The sequence below is a fragment of the Lytechinus pictus genome, chromosome 1, assembly GCF_037042905.1.
Source record: "Lytechinus pictus isolate F3 Inbred chromosome 1, Lp3.0, whole genome shotgun sequence".
Classification (NCBI taxonomy): domain Eukaryota; kingdom Metazoa; phylum Echinodermata; class Echinoidea; order Temnopleuroida; family Toxopneustidae; genus Lytechinus; species Lytechinus pictus.
This window is the reverse complement of record NC_087245.1, coordinates 1,162,958-1,185,502: the sequence shown is the minus strand read 5'-3', so window position 1 is coordinate 1,185,502 and position 22,545 is coordinate 1,162,958. Positions and strand designations below refer to the sequence as shown.

The following is a 22,545-nucleotide window of genomic DNA, read 5'->3' as shown; positions in this document are numbered from 1 at the left end:
TAGATTGAAAACTTTGGACTGCAGACTGACTGGGGAAAAGATAGGTGGATAGAATTGAGAATGGACCCCCAAACACTTGCGAGTTTAATCCTGGGGGAATAGGTCGAGGATGGTGAGAGAAAATCTTAGAGAACGTGTACGAAACATCCAGATAGGCTCTGGCTGTGAGAAACAAGAGGGAATCGACAGTACATTCTAATCCCACTCTCGACCCATTCTACCTGTCTCTCTCTTATTGCACTTATATTCACATTATCTCTCTATCTCACATTGGTCTCTCTTCTCACCCTTTCTCTTCAAATCTCTCTTCCCCTATCTTATCTCTAATAGGGTCAGGGCCCTGTTGCACAAGTTACTATTATGTCAACTTTGTCATGCAATGGTAACTTCCATGGACTCCTTGATTTTGATTGGCTGTTGAACACCGTTACCATGGTAGTTACCATTGGATGGCAAAGTTACAATAACAATGACTTTTTTGCAACGGGCCCAGGCAAAAAAGATGGAGACTTAGTTACTTGACAGATAGAACAATCAACCAAGCTCCATGAAATAATATAACAGAAGTTATTGTCTTTAATATCCTCCATAAGGAAAATGCTAACAGACATATCAGTACCAGAGGACCATTACTAGGCTTCATATGATAAATTAGTTTTTACCGATCATTACGTAAGCATTTACGTCATCAAAACCAACTAAGGGAATGCATGATTTTAATGATGGCTTGCGATATCAGTGTTATCACTGAGAAGAAAAAAAGAACAAAAAGAAAGCCCCAGGAAATGATCATCATTTGCACTAATACCTATATATATACATTTGGGATATAATTCATAAGTGAAATGAGTCGATACCAAAAAAATATTGATTCATTACATTCAAACTGATTATTCATGAACACAATTTCATAAAATATAGAAACAATGTGACACTAAAGTAATAGAAAAAAAAGAGAAGAAAAAAGTAAACAAATAATTTTTTTTAAATGGTGTATGAATAAAAAAGAGGATATATTTATCAAAATATGTGATAGAGCTAAAATACTGTTATACATGTATACTCTTAAATTCAGCATGTCAAGCCAAGGATGCAGGAACAGCTTATCGAAGGGATTGAAGACTACTGGGTGACCAAGCTGACTTCAGAGAGGATCAAGCACCACCTGGACAATGTCTATCATGTGTAAGATCATCCATCACTCAGAGGGGCGATAGGACCAAGTACTGACTCTGCATTTCCACTTCTTTATGCGGTATACTCTCGGTATACTATGAAACATAATCAAGTCGTTACGTTGAGAAATGTTTATCGTGCAATAAAACAATGTGATATATTGTTTAAAAAGCCAAAATGGTAAATAATGTAAATAATTAAATAAAGATGTAGCCAACAACCACGTAGACTAGCATAGATCGGCACATGATACATCAGAGGAAAGGTCCAACTAAGGTTTGCAATGTAAGGAGTTTTTTCATGACTTTACATGAATTGACTATGAGTTGAACACATACAGGAGTTAATGTTTGACCAAAGGCAACTGTGATCCTCCCATAAAGCCCAAACCAAAACATCCTGGAAAGCTGCACATGTGGGCAAGCATACATGTATCTAGTCTAGGTAGAGCCCTAGAGGCATTATGATATTTGACAGAATAATAGACTCTGAGTTCTACGTTAAAGAAATACTGACAGATACATTGCTTCCCTTCATCCTAGTCATTTTACCAGATTACCATCAGCTACAGCAAAATAATTTTCATTTAATTTCAATTTTTGTTCATTTAATTTTGATTTATTATATATTTTGTTTTGTTTATTTCTTTATTTTATCTTATTTTTAATTCATAAAATGTACTCATAAAAGGGGGCCTTCACCCTACATGCTCTGCTTTTAGTTGGTCTCCTTCCCTTTCGATTTCATGGTATTATTATACTATAAAAATTGATTTAAATGTTATATTTTGTAAATATGTATATTGAACTATCATTGTAAATAAAAAAAAAAGATTGAAACAGGAAATAAATGAATTGAATTGAAACAAAAAGCATGCTTGAAACTTGCCAAACACTGGTTTGAGGAGAAAAAAATATATACATTGAAGACTCCTGCAAAGAGTGTTGACCTCAACCCAATTAAGATGGTCTGGCATCAGGTCAAGAATATTCTTTGATGGTTTTGTTAGGGGAACCAAGAAAGCCTTCATCCAACATGGGAGGCACAAGTGACCTTGATGTATTTGTACACCAACAGCCATGGTACCCTACCTGGTATGCATGCCATCTGTACAATCAATGCTAGTATAGTGGAACATAAACTGCTTGATCTGCTGATAAAGACAAAGACATTAATGTTGATGATTAATTTGTGAAGATAATGAAGATGACTGTGCCGAATAACTGATTATACAAAGTGGTTTTATAATTTTCATTTTGAATTATCAGGAATCTCCTCAACTGAAAGCGACAGGGGGGAGATGGATTAACATACAATGACTTACAAATACATGTATTCTTTGAAGAACACACCAGTCGTCCCGAGTTGAGCCTTAATGCATCAACCAACGCCTACTTAGTTACATTTGAAAATACCATGGCAGGGCTCGATTTAACATCTATTCATGTGGGCAACATCAAAATAAAAGGAAAAGAGAAGAAAAAAAGAAAAAGAAAAAGAACAAAGTAAAATAAAAGAATGAAGAAAAAAAAGATTAAAAGAAAAGGAAAAGAATAAAGGAAAGAAAAGATAAGCAAAGAATAAAAGGAAAGAGGAAGTAACAAGAAAAGGAAAAAAATAAAAGATAAAGAGCATATATGTTACTCTATGTGTATGTGTTATGTATAATCTGTAATAAAAAAAGAAAGAAAAAGAACACCATAATTACCCCCACAGCTGGAAACATGATTTCATGCAAATTTGTAATTCTAATGCCCCAGTTGTTACTATGAATGTTAGGGGTGTGAAAACACCATGGGTTAATTATGAATATATAACTCTATCTTACCAACGAGATAAGTTAAAACGTCTTGCACAGCATTCCTGATTACCCATACATTGGATGCATTATCGTACTTGTAGGAATCATGTAAATATCTTTAAGGAAACGTTGAAAAAGGGGTATTTTGGAGAATAAGAATAACTCTGCTCAACTTTGGCAGATTTTAAAGTGGCTAACAGGAGGTAGACCTAGACAAACTACAAATATTCTCAATATTAATGGAAACGAATTGTGTGAACCTAAGCAAATAGCAAATGAGTTGAATAAAATATTTAGTTCTTTTGGTGCAAATACTTCATTTGATCATGCTAATGAAAATGATACCTTGAGTTGTTTGACCAGTGTTTCCCAGGGTAAAAAAGTCTTCCAATTTGACATGATAGAACCTGATGTTCTTCTAAACATTCTGAAAAAGCTTGATACGAAAAAGGCGACCAGAAGCGATGGGTTGAATGTCAAACTCCTGAAATCTGCTGCACTAGTCATTTACGTTCATCTGACAAGATTATATAACAACTCAATTTAATCTGGTTGTATACCCAATGAATGGAAAGAAGCCAAAGTAACTGCCTTACACAAAGGTGGAGCCAGGCCAATATCAGTCTTACCTATAGTCATGAAAGTGTTCGAAAGTCATACACAACTCCACGATTTTGGTACTGAAAATAACATATTATTAAAGGAGCAGAGTGGCTTTCGGAAGCATCATTCTACCCATACTGTACTTCATGAGCAGTTCACTCAGAGCTGCCAACATTGAGATGATAGAATCCAGTAGATTTCGCGGAGGTATGATTTTGTGAGGGAGCGGCGGAACGTTGTCCCACGGATGGGAGTTTTGGGTAGCAAAACACATTAAGAAACAACATTTGATATTAGTAACCGACAGCTGTCTAAACCATCAAAAAAAATTCTGATAGATTAAAAGCACATTAGAGAGAATTCATGAATTGTCATTGACTAAATATACACTTCAGGCAATACAGCAGATTTTTTAAATAATTCATACAAGAATGCATTCAACATGAAAATACCTTTAATTGGCCAGAGGGGAGGGGCTGCAGAAGTGGTAAACATGGTAAATGAGCTTTATATGTGGACTGTTTAAAGTCTCTGAGGGATTCCTGTGAAAATTGTCACACAGTCCCATTCTGCTTGAAAATTATCTTTATACTTCGACAAGTATTTTGTCGTCTTGGTCTTGGATGACTCCATCTCCATGATCTCCATGGTCACTGGCGATGCGATTGTAGTGTGGATGAATCGGGACGGGGCGTGCTTCGCACAGCTCAGCCAGCCAGCCAGCGCCAGGCTAGCTCACTCACGAAAGAGAAGATGTTCGAATCCGATCAACCCAAGTGAAAGTAGGCGAAAAAATCTCCACTTTGCTTCTAATTCTTCAGGATTGTCAATAAAATTATTCCTGAAATTGAAAGTCGAGGTGTAAAAGTAATCCACTTTTTAATCCCATCGTTGATCCACAGTTTCAGCTCAAATAAGGCGCACGCAAGCTTACGAAAAATGCCTCGCAGTGCTCGTGAACTTTAATTCTCGGAGCTTCCTGGCGCAGCGCGGCCGGCTGGAGCCGCGCCGGGGCGCATCGGGGGCCATGTGCATGGAGTACCGCTGAAGAGTTTTCATCACACACATTGCAGAACCCGGAAATAAAATGGCTTGTTAGACTACTTCACCAGTCGTTCAGTAAAATTATGTTCATTTACATGGGAAATCAATGTACGATTCTACAAAAACTGGTGGAAGTTACTGGGTAAAATGAAAATGTGATAAGGAGGTTCCACGTGGGTGTTAAGGAGTTGAACATGCTAGACTCGTTAAACAGTCGTTTGTATGAATTTTACAATTTAACAGCTAAAAATCCTGATCATCCGGGAGATTTTGGCATGGGGTCGGGAGAACGGGAGATTGGATCGCAATCCAGTATTCTCCCGCAGGATCCGGGAGACTTGGAAGCTCTGAAAGGTGGGGTTGCCTTTTCTGCCTCTTCCAGCTTTTTCTGCTGCTCTTCAACAATGGCTAGAGCAGCTGCCAGGTATAGGCATCTTCACTTCCCTGCAATGATTGTGTCTCTTCCACAGCCAATCCAAAAATGACAAGGGGTTGGGGAGGCCCCCTGTTTATATGGCATGCCCAAGTCAGCACAAACTCGTCGTGCCAATGCGGAAAGTGCGTGAACTATGAGCAAACTATGGGCAAACTATGGGCAAACTATGTGTTAACCTGTCGTACCAGTTCGTGTCAATGTGAAAAGAGTAAAACAGAAAATGTATGCAAACTAGATTCCAAATCTTGCACCTCATTCGTTCACTTAGCATATTCTCAATTGGTTTCGATTAATACCACTTCAAAATAAAGGAGTAAAAATCAGGATTAATGATCTTCAAATATTAGTTTTATCTGAAACATCTTGAATGAATAGAAAGTGAGAAATCAAATGGTCTTGAGACTTCAATTAATTTATGATTTAGTCCAGGATAGAAGGGGTCGAACCTTGTTTTTTTATATATACAATGTTTTTTGATGGTTTCTTGTCAATTCGAGGGTGCTGATTCTGAATCTGAATGATGCCACTCGTGTAACCTTGAGCATTTTCTGCAAATTGGCAAAATCCAATATGGCCGCCAAAATATTCAAATTACCCATGAAAATCATAAAATTGTCCACACATTGGCTATAAAGTACATGCAATTGTGCTGCCGGAGTGAAATAATATCTGAAAAAATGATTTTTGTCAAAATATTATTTTCTTGATATCAAAATGGCCGTCATCATAGACCCCTGTACAATATGAATGGGGAAAAATAATTTTTTACAAAATTGAGCACTGAAATGCAAGTAATTATGATCTATGAGTGAAGCAATGTCTGAAAACATGATTGCTAACGATACATATCATTTGTTATGTCAGTTATGTGATAAATCCTGTATTTTGATATTCAAAATGGCCTCCAAAAGCCCTAATGCTATTATGTACAATGTGAATGGTGACACAAAAAAATCACAAGAGTGAGCACTAAAATGCATTTTGTTAAGATAAACGAGTGGAATACTGACTAAAAACAGTATTGTTAACGTAATTTATTATTTAACATGCCATGTATGTGATAAACCCTGTATTTTGATATTTAATATGGCCGCCAATGGCCCTAAAATTATGATCTACGATGTGAGAGAGGACAAAAACAATCACAAGGTGAGCACTAAAACGTATTTTTCGTGGTAAATTAGTGGAATACCGTCTTCAAATATAATTTGCAACGAAATATATTATTCGGGTTTCATATTTGCGTTAAATATTGTATTTTGACTTTCAAAATGGCCGCCAAAAGACATTGACTGTATTATGTACAATCGATCTGGGAAACCAATTTTCACAGGAGTCAGCACCATAACATGCATATAATTGTGATTTAAGAGTAAAATATTGTCTGAAAACATAATTTCTAACAAGATATATCATTCATTCTGCCAGGTAGGTGATAAATAATGTATTTTGAAAGTCAAAATGGCCGCTACAGGCCCTAACGGTAGGCCTATTATGTACTTTGTGAATGGGAACATATAATTTTAACAGAATTTGGCTTTGCTTGACTAAATTGTGTTGCATGTATGAGTGAAATATCGTCTGAAAATATGATTTCTAACCAAATAGATCATTTCTTATGTTATTTAGGTGATAAATGCTATATTTAAATTTCAAAATGGCTGCAATATGTTTTTTTGTGGAAATTATCTTTCCCCATTCAAATTTTACATATTAAGATAAGGGACTATGGCGGCCATTTTTCATTTTTAAAAGGCTGTATTCATCACCTTTATGACACAAGCTATGATATATTTCGTTAGAAATCATTGGGTTTAGACAATACTTAACACTTTCATCAAAATTAAGCCATTTTCATGGTAAAAATTTTGTCAAAATTATCTGTCCCCAGTTACAATGTACATACTACATGTACTACTTGGGCTATGGCAGCAATTTTGAATTTCAAAGTAAGGCCTTTATTACCTTCTCAACCATTATGTGATGTATTTAGTCAGAAATCATGTTCAAGACCAAATTTTACCTGTACATCACATAGTTACGTGCGTTTTTGGTTCTCATTCTGGTGATGATTAGTTTCCCTATACGCATGTTACAGAATTTGTAGGGGCTTGTGCGGCCGTTTTGAAAGTCAAAATACAGTATTTATCACCTTCATGGGAAAGGAAATGTTATATTTCATTATAAAAATCACGTTTTCAAACAATATTTTCCTTATACAACAGAATTATATGGATTTCATAGTCAGCCTAGGCAAATCCTAATTCTTTCAAAAGTATTTGTCCCCATTTACATTGTAGATAATACTGTAAGGGCCCATATGGGCCATTTTGAATTTTACAATACAGCATTAATCTCATGCATGAAAAAGGAAATGATATGTTTCGCCAGAAAACATGTTTTTAGACAATATTTCTCTCGTAGATTACAATTACATTCATTTTATTGTTTTTACTCTTGTGAAAATTAGTTTCTTCATTCGCTTTGTTCATAATACAGATAGGGCCGATGGCAGCCATTTTGAATGTCAACATGCAGCATAATTACCGAAATTGCAAGGGAAATGATGTTTCGTTAGAAATCCTTGTTGTCAGACAGTGTTACACCAATATTTCGCAGTTATTGGCATTTTAAAGTCAAACAAATTCAAAGGTTGTGAAAATTATTTGTCCCCTTTTATATATTGTACACAGTATAAGGGGTCTATGACAACCATTTTGAATATCATAATACAGCATTTATCACATTAGATAGTATACAAATGACATAGTTTTGTTAATAGTCATGTTTTCAGACAGTAGTCCACTCACAGGTCACAATCACATGCAATAATAGTGCTCTTGTTTGAAAAAAATATTTTTCCCCATTTATATTCTACATAATAAAGTATACAGGGGTTATGGCGGCCATTTTGAATATCAATAAAATAAATTTGTCAAATATTGCTTTTCCAATTGGTATTTCACTTCTGCCCAACAACTACATGCATTTTATAGCTAATGTGTGGGCAATTTTATGATTTTCATGGGTAATTTGCATATTTTGGCGGCCATATTGGATTTTGCCAATTTGCAGAAAATGCTCAAGGTTACAAGAGTGGCATCATTCAGATTCGGAATCAGCACCCTCGAATTGACAAGAAACCATCAAAAAACATTGTATATCTAAAAAAACAAGGTTCGACCCCTTGTCTATGGGGCCTATCCTGGACTAATTTAAGACTTCACCAAATTCATGACTTCATTGAATTTAGTTCTGGGTAGTATTTTGGCAATTTTTTTCTCGTAATTTGGGTCATTTACGGATCTTGTATCAAAGGTCATGAACTTCATTTTACTTTAAAGTTATGTTGACCTTTTAAAAACTTGACCTTATTAAAGATATGGTGTCCCCTTTGTCACCAATTTTAAAGCAGCACCTATGTCTTACTTCCGCTATGCAGGTGAGATAAAATTGAGTGAGCAAAATTAGAATGAATTCTTATATCAATTGTACAGCCATAAAACAATAAAAACCGAATAAACCAGAAAACAATGTTACTTAATGCAAATAGGGTCTTTTGGCACAAGTGGTATACATTCATTTATGGACCATTCTTTAGTTATATCATTCCTAGCTGTGGCTGTCTATGTTACACTATGAAGATTGGTGTCACGATAAAAGTAGATATGAGCGATGGTTATATGAACCAACAATAAATCCAAGTTCATAGAGATATGTCTAGACCTTTGATAGTTTTGAGAAACATTTGCCTACGCCGTTTCATAATGATCATTATTACCTATACAAGGCGTTTTAGCAAATAGATAAATGTCATGTTTCACCTGCTACTTTCAATCCAAGACCAACGGGGTAAACATTTGCCATGTTGTCCTCCCCGTGCTTTGCCCATAGGAATACTGTACAAAAACAGAAGGCAATATTGGCCATATTTCTGCTAGTGCGCTATTTGCAAAATCTGGTTGGAACCAGTTCTAGTTCTTGAACTTCTAGTATTTAAAATAGATAACAGATTTTATGAAATATGACCCATCTTTATAATATACTTTGCTATAGACCTGAGTATGACAGGGAGTTCAGCTAATGTCAACTAGAGCTCTGATCTTGATGTTCCTTGATCATGTTGTCTCGCTGTTTATTCAGTTCTTCTACCCATTCTATCACCAATGGATGGCTGAATTTGCCTGCAATAAGATAAGGAAAGAAAAGATATCTAATGTTGGGGATGACCTCATGTACAATAACCTCAATATGTCACAAGGCATGGCAAAACTCACAAAAAGTCACCAGAAATGAATCTTCATTTAATTATCCCTCCTGGAAAAAGGGGATTCTCAGCTTTAAATTGATTAAGGCTACTGTTGGATAATCCTATCCCTTATTACAAAGAGAAGAATATTCACTTCCATAGAATGATACTTTTGAGAGAGGGATTAGAACTGAAAAGTCTATTAATACTCACTTAACCATCACATTTTTGTGCAAAGATGACTTCACTGAAATTCTCCTACAAGCAGTCATTAAGTTACTTTGTCATAAGCGAGAACTGTGTCTTACTCAGGGAATCCTACAGGCAGCCATACAAGAGGCAAGGAAGTTTTACTAGAGGAGTCTGCATGAATGATTGTTAATATTGGATGAAAACAGAGAACATTTCCTTCCATTTTTCATGCAACAGTACTTCAATACTCCTTTTGATGGTAGAAGTGGTAAGAAGTGGGAAAGACTTGAGACAGAGAGGTTAACTCACCTTGTGTAGAATCAAAGAACTCTTGTAGAAGACCTGGTTTATTTTCCCTCTTTTCATATTGGAATGCCTGTGAGATCATTTCAAAGCGATCAAGGTCTTTCACAAACCTAGCCTCTGCTGATGATTGTTCTTCATACTCCTGCATGTCAGACAAAAATGTGTTTTCAATCTTTCATGTGTAAAGCATTTGGTAGGTCAGATGATTCCATAAAAGCTTGCATTTTAAAGTCCCTCATTTTGGTAAATATGACTGGAACCAAAAAATTAAGGCAGAACAAGTAATATATGATATAATGATATATCTTGGACTACTAACAAAAATAATTACTATAATAAGCAGTTCTATGACAAACAAGACCAAAAATCTAAAGATATGTGCAGATTTGATTTTCTAAAGAGATATTTTGAGATTGAATCACAAGATATACAATGTACATGTAGGCAAGCATGCATATTTGTAAATTTAGTACTTGTGAAAAGAAATATAAGCAGAATAGATATTGCAGAAAAGCCTTGTACCTCTATAGAGTAGGGACAGTGATTTTTATAAAATGGCCTTTTCCATTTCAGAAAATCTTAAATTGGGTTTCAGCCTGTCTGAAAATTGGAAGTTCCGCTTCCCCATAGACTATGTGTACATGAAAAAAATGACAATTTAGTTTACATAGAAAATCAATACGCACTGAGTAGCGATGTCACAATATGAATACTCGCGCTGGTCAAGTTTGTATCTGCCACTGTACTAACAACGCTTTAGAAGCCACTCTAATCAGATCTATACGAGCACACAAAATATTTGAAGAAACACATTTAACATGAATACATCCTCAACTTTCATACTAGGGTTGAATGAAATTTTGTTGATAATTTGGGGACTTTTTGGACATTGTTTTGATCAGTCCAAAAATTCCGTCTATCTGCCATTTTGGATTTGAGGAGTACCGCGATCATGCTGTTACATCACCGAACATAGAGGGCAGCAAAAGATGGCCATGTTGCGCCTTCTATGTTCGTTGGTTGTTATCAAACAATGTTTGGTCGCTTATTTCAGCTTGTGCTTGTGAATGTTTATTTCGATATGATCGAGTGATGGAGTTGAGTGCAGTCATGATGTGTGGATTGTCATGATTGTAGCAAAGTGAGATCATGTTTTGTGGCCCTGGTATTCATAATTTGTTTAGATTTTGGAGTAATTTCTGCTGCTGTACTATGCATTTTGAGGAAAAGTTTTTTTTTGGTGATTTCCATTTGAAAAGCCACTTTCCATTTCGAAAGGCTGTTTCCATGAATTCTGTCCGTTTTCCGCGATCCCAGAAAATCACTGTCCCTAATATAGCTACCAATGTTACCCACCTTCCATAATTGATACATTTCCTGACCCGATTCAGGACCAGCTAATTTTGATAACTTCTCCATGGTTTCCTGAAAAGAAAGAGATTATTTCTCAAACCTTAACTCTTCTAATAGTTTGAATTTATTCCAAAGAGCATCATATACGCAAATTGTCACAATCAGTTCTAAACTTTAAAAAAAATAGGCATATCCATCTGTTCTGGCAACAGACAGATATATAAAACTATAATAATAATAATAATAATAATTAATGATAACAATATTAATAATGATGATGAAATCAATGACAAAACAATAATAATACTAATAAAAGCGGGACAATGCAAGAGATCTGGCTTGAATGTGACACATTTCTGGACAGGTGTGTTTTTCACTGGTCTATAGGAGGAGCCCCTGAAATTCTTAAAACAGCCCTGGAAACTAAAACATGGAGCCATGGAAATCCCCATTCATTCCAATGTTGAAGATTTAGGCAGTAAGTTGTATAAAAAAAACCCTCAAAATTTAAGATATTTTTTGTCTTGTCTACCTTATTCAATTGTTGATATGCAGGCATCAACAGGAAGACATGACAAGTTGGATCAAAAGGAAGAGTAGGCCTACATTATCACAACTCAATTTAACCAAATCAATCTTATTTACATGGTCCACACCACTTCACATCATTGAGATGAGTGGATCTTTTAAATGAAGATAATCCCCAAAGCAAGTAAAACCAGTAGTCATTGTCAATGGAGTAGATGTAAGATTGCAAGAAATTGCAGTCTCTCACTTGCTATACTACACAGAATGAATTAAAACTTCAAGATTTAATCTAAAGAAAGAATGTGCCTTAGTAAGACTTACTTTTTCTCTTCGATGTTTCTCCTCCTTACTTATTCCATCGGCAGGGGTTATATCTCCAACAATGCACTCGGCCATGTCGTGTACAAGAGCAATTTGTACACACCTACATGTACATAAATATGAAACAGATAACTTGAATATTAGAATTGATTTCAGATTGATAGAATTAAAAGCAAGATTAAGCACACAAAAGACTCAACCCGAGTCAAGACTTCTATACATGTAAGTAGAATAATCGGCTAATTCAAAGCATTATTTCAGACCAGCATATGTAAAACATAACATCTAAGCAAAATTTCACCTATGTTGAACCAGGGAAAGAGTATTTAATTAAAGTTTAATGCTTAAAAACAGTCCAGGAAATGAAGATAGAGCTCTAGAAAATCCCAATTTACTGCCATGTTAAAACTTATCCAATGTAGCACATTTGGGCAGTACATGTATGTTGTGATAAGTAGCCCTTGGAAAAAAAAATCTGTGGTCCAAAGATATTTGACATAGGCACTTTAAGGTAAGTCAACCATACATAAGAATTAACATACTGTACTCTGGGAGTTTTTGATAGTGTGCATACATGTAGGACTGTTATTTTGACATTTGGTTTCCTTTTATAGTTTAGATATTTAGTTTCAGCTATGGTATTAGTTCAGCTTTTATTACTTTCTTGATGCATTTCCATTTGACTTTCAACCTGCTTCTCTTGTCATTTCTTTCCTATTCAGATGTCTTTATTCATTATATTGCTACATCTGTTTCTTTTCTTCAATATCCTTATCATGTAATCATCCCAACATGTTATTCATCTCAATCCGGTATCCACTATCTCTTATTGGTTATTTTTATGAAGTGGGTTCTTCCATTCTCTTTATTTTGATTGGTTATTATTCCTAATTTAAATATGTAAAGTGTTCATGACTCTTTTACCGAGGAAAAGAAGTCATCTTAATAAATCAGTGTACTACCAGATTTTGAGCTAAGTTCTATTATGTTCCTGTGTCTTCTGAGTTAGTTCTTCTTCATCTCTGTTGCTGTTCCATTTGATGTGTATGTTATTCCCCTTTCTCGTTTGAACATTTATTTCCCATAAACTTACAATATTTTTTTAAATCCCACATTGGCAGTAGAGCCATATTGTATACTGAGGGCAAAGTTACACTGTAATGTAGAAAAAGTGTTCAATAAAGTTACCTGTTTTTATCCAAACTCTTATCTGTGATGATCATAGCCATAATAGCCATCTGATACATGTGATCTGATACACTCTCTACATTGGTCAATCCTCTTAACTGCCATCCTCTACGGGGTTGACTCTGCAGTAAACAAATTAAAGGGAGATATGAACATGAAAAACGGAGTGATATTTCATGAAAGATAGCAACAACAGCCCTATAAAAATTGTATTTTCAATGTGGTGGGCCCAGTTACATAAAAGACTGAAAGAGGAAGAAAAGAAATAGAGAGAAAAAAATACTGATTAATCATCTATAAAAAGTAGAAAGGAAACTAAGAAAAAAACCTCCAATACTTTCTGACAGAAAAAGTACAAGTCAAAAAGAAACAAGTGGAACGCCTCTGGCAGTCTTGTGTGCATTACACAATTGGATATAGCAGCAGTGCTTCCTTTGAAAACAGCTAATATGATATTAAAAGATTTTATAGAATGGATGGGAAAATCCCTGCAATCTGATTGGTTGAGAGCTATGCAAGAATTTTTACTGGGCTGCATGAACGATATCCCGATAATCAAAAGTACAAATACGGTACCGTAATTGTCATAGGGATTAAAACTGCCTGCATACTCGTTAGTTGAGAAGTCCAGACATACGATCTAACGTTAGATCTACTGCCTGGGCTGGCTGAGCACAGCCAAATCTCCACTGCAGGCCCAGGCAGCCGTAGGCACTGGCCCCCGGCGCGGCCCGGGCATACACACACAGCTATTGGAGGTCTGAGGCTGCCTCATAGATCTAGTCAATGCAAAGCTGTATCTGGCATTTTGGGTATAATAATGCCTTTGTGCCAACATATTATCAAGTTAGGCATACATATTTATGTTGTCCAGGGTTATCAAAGGGTCTGCATTACATTTTGGAATTTTCATGCATCCGGTAATAAATCATGCGTCCGGTAAAATAAATCATGCGTCTGGTAAATATTTTCATGCGTCCGGTAAATTGAATTTACCGGACGCATGAAATTATCATGCATCCGGTAAATCATTAATTTTTGTGGTTTATTCAATAAATTTTTTCCATTCTATAAAACAGATAATGCATGGGTTTCTTTCGTGGGTCAGTGGAACTGTGTGCACGCGGTAACTTTGGCATTATGGTCTAAACCCACTCGGCTGCGCCTCGTGGGTTAAACCATGCAAAAGTTACCTTGTGCACACAGTTCCTACTGACCCACTCTAACCCATGCATCATTTGTATAATGTCCATTGACCCAAAATGATCTTTGACCATGATCATGTGACCTAAGACATGTGCAAAACAATCATTCATACTTGATTACCCTTATGTTGATGTTTTATGAGCTAGATCCATAAACTTCCCAAGTTATGATGCCAATTCCACACATACTCCCAACACGGCCAGAGTTCACTGACCTTTAAATTACCTTTGATCTTGGCCATGTTCCTGAAACGCACACAGGGTATTCAGGGATACATTGCTGCTCTAATATGTCCAAGTCTCATGAACTAGATCCATAGACTTTAAAAGTTATGATGACAGTTCCACAAATACCCCCAACATTATCAAAGTTTGTAGACCCTAAATGACATTTGACCTTGGTCATGTGACCCGAAACTAGCACAGGATGTTCAAAGAAATTTGATTGCTCTTATGTCCAAGTTTCATGAACTAGATCTATAACATTTCAAAGTTACTTATGATGACAATTCCTCAAATACCCCCAATATGGCCAAGGTCTCTCTTTTTTTTAAACATTGAAGTAAAAACATTGGTTACAAGACAATGTTTTTCAAATTCATTAAAGTTCTCTGAAGACCTCATTCTTACAATCAGGACTATCATAATTTCTTTTTGCACTTTCTTGGTCATCATGTGACCTGAAACTCGCACATGATATTTAGGGATACATGGTTGCTCTTCTGTCCAAGTTTCATGAACTAGATCCATAAACTTTTGAAGTTATGATGGCAATTCCTCAAATAACCCCAACATGGCTAAAGTTTGTTGACCTTAATCATGTGACCTGAAACTCAGGCAGAATCTTCACTGATACACTATTACCCTTATGTCTAAGTTTTATGAACTAGGTCCATATACTTTCGAAGTTATGACAACATTTCAAAAACTTAACCTTGGTTAAGATTTGATATTGATACCCCCAACATGGTCTAAGTTCATTGACCCTAAATGACCTTTGACCTTGGTCATGTGACCTGAACTCTGGCAGGATGTTCAGAAACACTTGATTAACCTTATGTCTAAGTTTCATGAGCTAGGTCCATATATCTTTTAAGTTATGATGACATTTCAAAAACTTAACCTCAGGTTAAGATTTTGATGTTGATTCCCCCAACATGGTCTAAGTTCATTGACCCTAAGTGACCTTTGACCTTAGTCATGTGACCTGAAACTCAGGCAGGATGTTCAGTAATACTTGATTAACCTTATGGCTATGTTTCATGAACTAGGTCCATATACTTTCTAAGTTATGCTGTCATTTCAAAACTTAACCTTCGGTTAAGATTTGGTGTTGACAGCACCTCCGTGGTGCCAGGTAAAAATGGCAGAGGTAAAAACGGCAGAGGTAATAATGGCAGAGGTAATAATGGCAGAGGTAAAAATGGCAGAGGTAAAAATGGCAGAGGTAAAAACGGCAGAGGTAATAATGGCAGAGGTAATAATGGCAGAGGTAATAATGGCAGAGGTAAAAATGGCAGAGGTAAAAATGGTGCAGGTAAAAATGGCAGAGGTAATAATGGCAGAGGTAAAAATGGCAGAGGTAAAAATAGCAGAGGTAAAATGGCAGAGGTAAAAATAGCAGAGGTAAAAATGGCAGAGGTAATAATGGCAGAGGTAAAAATGGCAGAGGTAATAATGGCAGAGGTAAAAATGGCAGAGGTAAAAATAGCAGAGGTAAAATGGCAGAGGTAAAAATAGCAGAGGTAAAAATGGCAGAGGTAATAATGGCAGAGGTAAAAATGGCAGAGGTAATAATGGCAGAGGTAAAAATGGCAGAGGTAAAAATGGTGCAGGTAAAAATGGCAGAGGTAATAATGGCAGAGGTAAAAATGGCAGAGGTAATAATGGCAGAGGTAAAAATGGCAGAGGTAATAATGGCAGAGGTAAAAATGGCAGAGGTAATGAGGGACGATCCGGGGAAATATGGGATGTCTGGTCACCCTGCGTGACATTATTATAAAATATTCAACATTTGTACTATGGAAATATGATTTTTATTTGATTCAATGTCCAATGATTGCATTTTTGTTTTGGGCCTATTTACATGTAGGCTATTACGCTTAAGTGTCCGGTATTTGGGCACTTTACTCTAGATCTAGTCTAGACTCTAAAACTTATTTATTTGCCTCTCATAAGTAATGAGTAAAGTGCACAAATATCAGACACTTAATCAAGTGGCATTATCCTGGTTTAAGTCACCACTCCATTCACTGCCGTTCATTTCGTCAGCGGCGGTGACTTCTTTCCTCTCCCATTTACTTTGTACACAACAGCGCACACACACAAGAAGAGAGGTGACTTATTTCAGGATAAGGCCATCAAATTCATAGTCTCAATGTCATCTTCATTCACAGCACAGACTGATCACAGGGTGGTTGAGCACGCATATGCTTGGCCTCAGCCATGCCGCCGTATGCATGCTACATACACGTTGCTACGCAAGTGCATGCATGTCAGCCTCAGGGCTCGCATGCAGCTGCATAGCTCAAAAACGAGAGCCTTGTGCTGCTGAAAGGGAAGCTGACGGCGACGGGTTGACTGAGCTCACCGGTACCCCCTAACATTAAGGCCACAGCACACCATACGACTGATCCATGATAGGTAGGACAACAACAAAAACGAAACAGCATTTCTACTAAAAACATTACCTTAACATATTCTTTATTAGCATTAATGTAAAAAACATTGCTCAAAACTTACCATAACATTTCTTAAAAAGTGAAAAATAAGGCTTAAATGCTCCATAAAATGTGTCTGGAAATGCATACAGCATTTTGGCCCATCCCCATAGGCTATACTGTGTGGGCTAGTGGCTGAAAATGGGCATTTTTAAGTCTTTATGCTGACCTAGACTGTTTGAGCCTCTGTGAGCTGCCATGGAAACATGTCACATTGATAACTTGGGGCCCGTTTCACAACACCTTCATAAGTCTAAATTCTTGACTAAATCAGAGATAGTGAGCTACTTGTCCGCCAACCGTTTCACGAAGCCCTCTTTACCAAGATCGGGTACAACAACCTCACTAAATATTTATGACACCTCCGAACCTGTCATAACTTCTTTCTTAATGACGTAGTGGCATCACATGGGTAGACTATGACATGCAAAAGTTCCTAGAAATTATAATCTTACGTGATCAATCATGTAGAGGTTGAAATTACATCACAAAACAAGTGGGGTAATACATGTACATTCAATGATAATTCTAATACAAATAAACTATAAAAACTGTTGGTAAAACGCCACAAACCAATCAGTTTGAAATAGTAAAATGGTTTAATCGATAAAAATTCTACCACGTCAGGCCATCCATAAACTAAACTCTTATTTGTTGTTTTCAGACCCCTATTAACATTCGGATAAATTATCTCTAATTTATGCATAGACTTTGTCAATTCGTATGTTTCGGTATCAAAGATTTTTATTTTTTTTGTTAAACTATATTTTGATGATGTTTGGAATCGTAGAAGACCGTATAATTATCATCAGTTTACCAAGAAAACCGTCATGGTTTACTTTCGTAAACTATTAAAATTCGATGTCCCGGGGGTACCCATCTCAACGTCCACATGTGATTTTTTAGTCATGAAATGAATTATTCATAATTTAATTTTCTCAGCAATTGAATTCTCTAGTCATTATGGTCTAAGTATGTATGATGCATAATTAACCTTAGACAGGAATAACCGTCATTTCTGGGGATTTATTCAACAATTTCGGACATTTTACTATAATCCCCATTCACCGACGGTAGTGTGTTAGTGCAAGCCTGCATGTGTAATCTGGTCGGCAATTGGAGGACGGGTTTTGTCCAGATTTTAATTTCTTTTAGATTCTAAATGACATTATATTATCTTGAACGCGAAGGCCCACTATTTTCGTTAGACTCTAATCTTTCTTTTGATACTATGGGCATTTTCACCACAGATGGACACAGAGGCAAAAAAATCAAGTTGATATTCATGTCAAATGCTTTATGTTTTTTAATAATACAAGACCTGAAGTTTCTGAGACAAAATTTTTTTCCGACTCTGGCAGCCATTTTTTATTTCAAAATGGCTGCCAAAGTATGGATACAAATTAGTGTTGAAAATAGTATATTGATACATAATTTGTTTTGACAGATTTTTAAAGAACAGGTTTGATCATGATGTTTTCGCCTTTGATTTAGCTTGCTATTATAACACTTTTTAAAATCTCACAGAAAGAAACACCAGTAATTCATTCATCTGATAAAAAACATTGATGAAATATGTGATATGGTATGTAATGTCAGTTACCGAAAACATGAACTTTTTTTTCTCATTTCCTGGAAAAGAGGATATATTATATGAAACTTGGTAGATTTCCTCTCTAGGTAACACCCCTCCCTTCTACACCAAAATTAAAGATTACCAATTAACAATGAAGCCATAGGGTACCATTGAATATATGTAATGTCAGTTACCAAGTGGAAAATGTAATGTCAGTTACTGATATGTAATGTCAGTTACCATGATAAAATGTTGGTTAACAATATTGAAATGCAAATATTTGGTCAATTTTATGGTGAAGAAATATTGTATACTTGTTATTCAAGTCTTTCACACCAGAAGGAGCTTGCTATTGTATTGTCTAAATCTGCAATATTTTTTAAGCTTAACATTGTGATGAAGGGGATTTCCAGGGTCCCTTTTTTAGTTTCTAGGATTCTTTTGAGCATTGCCTCGCTAAAAGTAAATTCCTGGTTTTTATGCCTGTTAGTAGTGTGGATGTGTGATACAATTTTTGTTTTTGGTTTACAAGTATAGATGAAAAGTGAAATTTGACAGTTCTGATCAATGTTGCATGGATCTACTAAAACTGTTTTTTTTTTCTAATTTACAAATAATTCAGTTTCAGTTTAGAAGCTGGATTTTTTTTTGGTTGACAGCTTAAAAAAGAAATTAGCAAAGAAAATGATTAAACAAATTATGAAGAGAATAGAAATCCGACAGACATGAACAAGCATTGCTTGCACTGACCAGAATAGAAATCAATAAAACTACATGGCTGCATGAGATTCGGGGGAGGGGTACGTGTAGCCTTGGGGAAATTCATTTTGCCTTTTTTGAGGGGAGGGGGAGGTTGGAGAAGGAAAAGGTTTAAAAAGTCATTATAAAACTGATGAACATATTATGGGTGTACATGTATAGTCAGAAAAATCCATGTGTACAGTCAATGCAATATTAAATTACTATAGGAAAACATGTAGCTGCTATGACCCCCCCCCCCCCCTTATCTTTTCTTTCTTATCTTTTGATAATTAAAAATGTGAAGTATTATGAAACTTTTATGATTTTAAAAAGCCTCACATGCCCCTTTCATTACTGTTCAGCACCGAGGTATTAATTTTTTACTATGTTATATTTCTCCAATTTTGCAGTGGTATTTTTTTCTAATGCATCTCAAGACTATCTAATTAATTATTTTGGCACCCTTTTCAGTATTCCCTTTTTTAACGTGCAAAACTTTGTGTAAGAGTATTTATATATTTTATTTATGTCTTGGGAGCGGCATGTGTGGGGGCTCATGCCTTCGGGCAACAGTGATGTATTTTGCTTTTGTGCCCCCTGACCCACATGCCGTTCCCGCATTTCTTTGCATGTTAATGTACTGTAAATTTTATTCTAATGTAATGTATATGTTCTTTTTTATATTGGTCAAATAAATAATAATAATAATAATAATAATAACATATAAGTACCAAGAAAATTATGCCTTTGAAAATCATATAGCACTGGTAAATGTTAATGTGTATTGTCAGTTACCGACAAGTAATGATAAAAATGTTCAAATCAAAGAAACGAATTAAGAAAAAGAAAATTTTTTTTCATTGAAATGTTCCTAGAAACTCGGGTATACTTCCAAGCTCACTTTCATGTGAAGCCCTGCACAGAAGATACAATGCAATGATTCCACACATTTGACTTCCATGTGTTATCTCTATGGCAAATTAAGTGTAATGTCAGTTACCAGCTTGGTTGCGGAAAAATTATCATAGCCCCCAAAAGACAAAAATGAATTGTTTAATATTTTGACACATCTTAACCTAGTAATGGAGGTATATTTACATATTCAAATTATTACTCTATCTACTCAGGGACATGAGATATTTCTATTTTAATGAACACCCTAAAATTGCAGGTCCTTTTTCGTAATGTCAGTTACCGACACATTTTTGCTTGCTGATGCGTAAAAAAATGTGGTTACATAGAAAAACTTAGTATCAGAGAATACAGCAAGGTTCTCTTTAGTAACTCAATCAAAAGCAAACTCCCATCATTTGTTGTTTTAGAGATACACACAATGAAAGGTGTGAAAACATTGTGCCGTGTAATGTCAGTTACCGTGAAAATGCCCCTATGTAAAATATCGAAAATATACGTTACCGATGAGTTATTCCCCGGGTTATTCCTTATTTTTTTAATTTTCTGCCTGAGAGGAAAAAATGGCAGCCGTCAACGAGTTGTGCTTTTATCAAGGCTTTCCGATCAAATTTTCGATATCCTGGCCAATCAATGCGAGCGACAAGTTCAGAACGCACGCACATCTACAAGCGTTAAGCAGCGGCACAAATCGCAATATATAACGTCTTGTAAATACGTTTGTAAGGATGATGACGTCACCAAAGATGGCAACTTACGTTGACCAACGAAAGGATCAAAGATGACGATGTTTCGATCATCATTTGAAAGGAATTAGCGGTAACTGCGGTCTAAGGTACGATATTTTTGAATTTTAAACATTTTTTCGTAAATATGGATGTTATTTCTTTTTCATAATGTGACATTTTATGTACAAAAAAACGATCGGAAAATCGGGTTTCCGCCGAATGTTAGATCTAACGTTACTGCTAATACGTTGTCTGTAAAACGGGCCTCCAAGCTCTTCAGTCTATGTATTGGTGAGTGAGCCAACGCAGTTCAGCGGAACAACCAAAATACAGAGACTGAAACTTTTGGTCTAAATTAACTTGTGTAAGCTTGTAACCGATTTTGCAATCGGCAACCGATTCCATTCGATTTCACAACAATCGGCGATCACTTGCCGATCTTCGATCATGCCCCTTGAAGGAAAAAAATCGGATATAAAAAATCGGCATACCTGTAGATCTAGTTACAGTGCGGTCAGAACATATTTCAAGATTGTTCTTGCAGAGGTGCTAGCTATTTAGAGCTTTTTAACAATCGAATAGTTCGAACAATCGAGATTCCTAGAATGTCAGAAATGACTCATAAAAGGTTGACCTACTTATGATGACCTACCGGTAGCTGCGCTGACTGGTATGGCAGGAGTGTAACTTGGAATGAATGTATTGTATAATATACAAACAATGAACATGTACTTGTACTGTGTTTGTCATTTATCCCGCCCATGAGTGCACACAATGGCCAATAGCAATGGAGTTTGAGAGCTGTATGTGACTGCATGGGTGCATGAATGTGTTGTATGCATTATGTATGCTAGTGCTTATGCTGATAAATCCCGCCCATAAGTGAATACAATGGACCAATAGCAAGGGAGTTTTAAAGTTGTGTGTGACTGCATGAATGTGTTGTATGCATTATGTATGCTAGTGCTTACGCTGATAAATCCCGCCCATGAGTGAATACAATGGACGAATGACAAGGGAGTTTGAGAGCTATGTGTGACCGCGTGGGTGCAGGAATGTATTGTGTGTATTACGTATGCTAGTGCTTGCGCTAATTTTTGTCATAATCCCGCCCATGAGTTCACACAATGGACGAATAGCAAGGGAGTTTGAGAAATGTATATGAATGCTGGGTGCATGGATGTGTTGTATATGCTAGTCAATGCCCTGCTTAAATCCCGCCCATAAGTGCACACACGGCCTAGGTACGAATAATAGCAAGGGAGTTTGAGAGCAGTGTGTATGGATGTGTTGCGTGTTGTATGTATCATGTAAGCCATACTTGCAGTGATATATTGTCATTAATCCAGCCAGTGAGCCAACTCAAAGAATAGCACTGTTAGCAGTGTCAATCAAACCCACCACGTGCACATGCCAAAAGGTAGTGTAAAGAATTTTGCGCTAGCCCGTTGAGTCTGGGCGGTTCC

At 36.1% G+C, this 22,545-nt stretch overlaps 1 protein-coding gene across 2 annotated transcripts; it reads right to left on the bottom strand.

Moving 5' to 3' along the window:
* Positions 1 to 553: 553 nt before the first annotated feature.
* Positions 554 to 21,644, bottom strand: LOC129255506 (5'-deoxynucleotidase HDDC2-like). Of its 2 annotated transcripts, none has more exons than XM_064102665.1 (7): positions 21,571 to 21,644; positions 13,198 to 13,319; positions 12,010 to 12,112; positions 11,164 to 11,232; positions 9,811 to 9,949; positions 9,119 to 9,244; positions 554 to 4,421 (listed from the first exon to the last, which is right to left on the bottom strand). In XM_064102665.1, the coding sequence occupies exons 2-6, from the start codon at positions 13,254 to 13,256 to the stop codon at positions 9,147 to 9,149; spliced, it is 468 nt and encodes a 155-aa protein (XP_063958735.1). In that variant the 5' UTR covers positions 13,257 to 13,319; positions 21,571 to 21,644; the 3' UTR covers positions 554 to 4,421; positions 9,119 to 9,146. The 2 variants fall into 2 exon arrangements, with proteins under 2 accessions (XP_063958735.1, XP_063958793.1); XM_064102723.1 differs by having other exon boundaries at positions 1,204 to 1,271.
* Positions 21,645 to 22,545: the final 901 nt, after the last annotated feature.